General features: G+C 38.2%; 1 protein-coding gene across 1 annotated transcript; it reads right to left on the reverse strand.

Annotated features, from left to right (window-relative positions):
* Window positions 1–953: 953 nt before the first annotated feature.
* LOC141648843 (uncharacterized) lies at window positions 954–2,935 on the reverse strand. The gene is made up of 4 exons (XM_074457555.1): window positions 2,809–2,935; window positions 2,255–2,665; window positions 1,873–2,185; window positions 954–1,716 (listed from the first exon to the last, which is right to left on the reverse strand). The coding sequence occupies exons 1-4, from the start codon at window positions 2,933–2,935 to the stop codon at window positions 954–956; spliced, it is 1,614 nt and encodes a 537-aa protein (XP_074313656.1).
* Window positions 2,936–3,647: the final 712 nt, after the last annotated feature.

The raw sequence follows: 3,647 nt of genomic DNA on the forward strand, positions 1-3,647 counted from the left end.
CAAAAAACTCTCCATTCAGAGCCAAAGAAAAAGAAGGAGTGGTAACACACTCCTTAATTAAGTCAATGAACTGCCCTGGGAATATTAATGCCTCAAGCATCTCCTTTATAAACCTCCATTCAATGTTATCATACGCCTTTTCCAAATCAACTTTCATCATAAGTCTAGGGGAACAAGCTTTTCTATCATAGAGCTTAACGAAGTCTTGACAAACCATAATGTTCTCTACTATATCTCTTCCTTTTACAAAGGAACTCTGGTTAGAACTTATGATAAATGGCAGCACCCCACTTAAGTTGTTGCATAATAGCTTAACTATGCATTTGTAAACTGTGTTACAACAAGCTATAAGCCTGAATTGTTAACAGAAGAAGGCATATCCACCTTGGGTACCAGTGTAAGAACTGTGTTATTCACTTGATTTAAAAGTTTACCATGCTCAAAAAAATCAATAATAGCCTCACACATAGTAGGTCCAGTAGTCCTCCAAGTGTCTTTAAAAAATTGACTACTATACCCGTCAGGTCCAGGAGCTTTAGTCCCAGGAATATAAAACATTGAAGTCTTATCTCTTCAGCAGTCGCCTTTTTCATCAACATGTCTATGTGATTAACTGAGAGCACATTACCTTTTTGAACTGTTGGCTTGTGCACACTGACAACTTTCTTACTAGTTCCCAACAAATGAATAAAGAAGTCTTCAAAAGCTCCATTAATCTCATCAGGACTAGTTTTGCAATCCCCATTTCCATTCACAATCTGGACCACCTTACTCCTATTCCTTTTTTACTTCAAACTAGCATGGAAGTAGGCAGTGTTGTCATCTCCTTCAACTGCCCATTCAGCCTTAGTTTTTTTGCATCAAAAACTGGTGTTTAGCATTGAGAAGCATTGTATATTCTTTGGCCACCTCTCTCTCAGTCAGGATCAGATTAGGATCTAAAGGATTATCCCTTAAGTCCTGATGTATCTGCTGCAAAGCCATAGAGTGATAGAAGCAGTGTTCTCTATATCAGAAAAGTTGTTCTTATTTAAGCACTTAAGAGGCATTTTCAATTTTTTGAGCTTTGAAGCCAATTGATAGATTGGAGTACCATCAACTTGTTCACTCCATGCAGTTTCCACAATCTGACTGTAATCAGTAGCTAATGACCACATATTATAATATTTGAATGGCACTTTCTTCCTCTGAACAGTCTTCCCAAACTGCACCACACAAGGACAGTGGTCAAATATTCTTTCAGGCATGAAGTTAGCATAAGCATCTGGGTAAACACTTAGCCATTCCTCATTCACCAAAAAACTATCTAACCGACTATATTTCCTTGTAGTAGCCCCTTGTTTATTGTTCCAAGTGAAGAACGAGCCAATGGCCTTTATATCCTGGACCTGACAGTACTCAATACAGTCCTGAAAAGGTTGAATCTCAGCCAATGAAACCTCAGCTCCAATCCTTTCCAGATAAGTTAACACATTGTTAAAATCACCACCAATGGCCCAGGCTTCAGCACAATGATGACTATAACTTTTTAAACTGTCCCATAGAGCACTTCTCATACCCAGATCATTGAATCCATACACACAAGTAAACCAAAAAGCTCTCCCATTGATCTTGTCCTTCACATAAGCATGAATGGTCTGACTAGTAATATCCTCAATGTTTACATCAAACCCTTGAGGATTCCATAGAAACCAAATCCTACCCCCTTTATGCTTACTATTATTAGTACAAATAGCCCAAGAAGAACATATATTATTCCTTACACTCAACCAATTATTACTTTTCACCTTAGTCTCAACCAGTCCAATAGCCCAATTTTATTTGAATGCAAAAACCATTTTATTTCTTTTTGTTTATTAATGCTATTTAGACCCCTTATGTTCCAAAATCCTATAGTATCCATTATCAACTCGAGAGGATGCATCTTCCTTAAATCTTCTTTCCAATCTAAGTCTACCACTACTCAGACCACCCTTGGCCATCTGAACAGACTTTTGAACGGCACTATTAAACACCTCTATAAAAGTAGACTTTCCTGGAATACTGTCAGCTACAAACTCTTGGGACTTCATCCTGGTAAGAATTCTAGTAGGGGTAATTGAATTTCTCATTACCTTGGGTGTAGTCACAGCAGGTTTCTTCCCATTAAGATTCTTCTCTTTTCCATCTGGTTTTGCAGGTTGAACTACAGATTGTGGAGGTTTCACCACAGGTCTCTACACCTGTTTAGTTACAACCCTGGGTTTTACCTTACCTTTATCATCAGGTTTCCTACAGTTGGCAGCCAGGTGACCCATGCCTTTGCATTGAGAGCACTTAAGGGGAAGCCAATCATATTCCACCTTAAGAGTCTGCACTTTCCCTTTTTCATCCATGAATTCAACAGCCGTAGGAAATTTCTGATCAATTTTAACCTTAACCAAAATCTTTGCATAAGAGAGTAACGTTTTATGCACAGTAGCATCATCACATCTTATGTACTCTCCTATGATACCACTAATCTTCTTTAATGCATTTTCACCCCAAAATTTTAACTCCAACCCTACCAATTTTATCCAAATAGGAACAGCAGTAACCTCATGCTTAACTAACTCTGTATCAGCACTCCATTCATGAATGAACACAGGTTTATTGTCAAACATCAGTTGTTCAGATTGTAGGCTCTCTGTTGCATTTCAAGGGTTTTGAAACACACCAAGAAAATACCATTAGGTAGGAAGGAGACTTTATCAACATCAAACCTACTCCAAGCACGCCTCACAAATCCTTCGACAACATTCTAAGGAGGATTTGCTCCTAAAATATAACCATATATTGCAGTTTTCCAATAACTAATTTCAGGAGCTACATCAGCATCAGAAAGTTGAACAAGTACATGTGGTTGAACTTTAGTCTCAGTCTTTTTCATTTGTTGCGTAAGTTTCTTACTCATCATTTATGTCCAAGTCTCGTCCTCCTTCTGGAAAATCTCTGCATCGACTTCCTCCTCCAATTCCTCCGCTACCTCAGGGATATCATCCAAATCAAGCTCAATATCATACTGAAGAAGACATCGCGCAGTATTTTTTGGATTCAATTGAACCGTCTCTTTAATCTCACTAAGTTCTTCCTCAAGGATACTATATCGTCCTGTCAATTTATTACCAGATGTATTTGATTTTTTTGAATTATTTTGTGCTTTTTTCGATCGTGCCATTGCAAAATCTAATCAAAAAACAAAATTAGGGTTTCAAAAAGGAAAATTATCGCGTTTCTGGGAAATTTGAGATTTTTCTCTCGCTCTCATCTCTCTCATCTCTAATTGGTAAATTTGAAATAATTAAAGTTGCCTATCTCTCACTACGTACTTACTAATTATAAATGTTATTTATTATACACATTTCATTATATTACGGGGTATTACACAGTGTCTAGCCCCGTACACTCGGTCGAGTGCTCGGTGGCACTCGGCCAAATGGCACACAACCAGGAGCTGGGTTTCTGCCCAGAGGGCACTCAGTCACTATACTCAGTGGAGTACAAAACCACTCGGTCGAGTACTCACTATACGTTGTCGAGCGGACAGTTATAAAATCCAGGGTATTACATTCTTAGACTCTTACATGCTCAAACCTTCCAATCCTGACCTTAAAAACCAGCCCACATTT

Source organism: Silene latifolia, chromosome 3 (assembly GCF_048544455.1).
Source record: "Silene latifolia isolate original U9 population chromosome 3, ASM4854445v1, whole genome shotgun sequence".
NCBI classification, from domain to species: Eukaryota; Viridiplantae; Streptophyta; class Magnoliopsida; order Caryophyllales; family Caryophyllaceae; genus Silene; species Silene latifolia.

Coding starts and splice junctions, on each gene's coding strand:
- LOC141648843 (XM_074457555.1), bottom strand. CDS start 2,935: ATGATGAGTAAGAAACTTACGCAACAAATGAAAAAGACTGAGACTAAA. Junction 2,666..2,808: donor TTGGAAAACTGCAATATATG/GTTATATTTTAG, acceptor GAAATGCAACAG/AGAGCCTACAATCTGAACAA. Junction 1,717..1,872: donor AGGATTTTGGAACATAAGGG/GTCTAAATAGCA, acceptor TACTAATAATAG/TAAGCATAAAGGGGGTAGGA.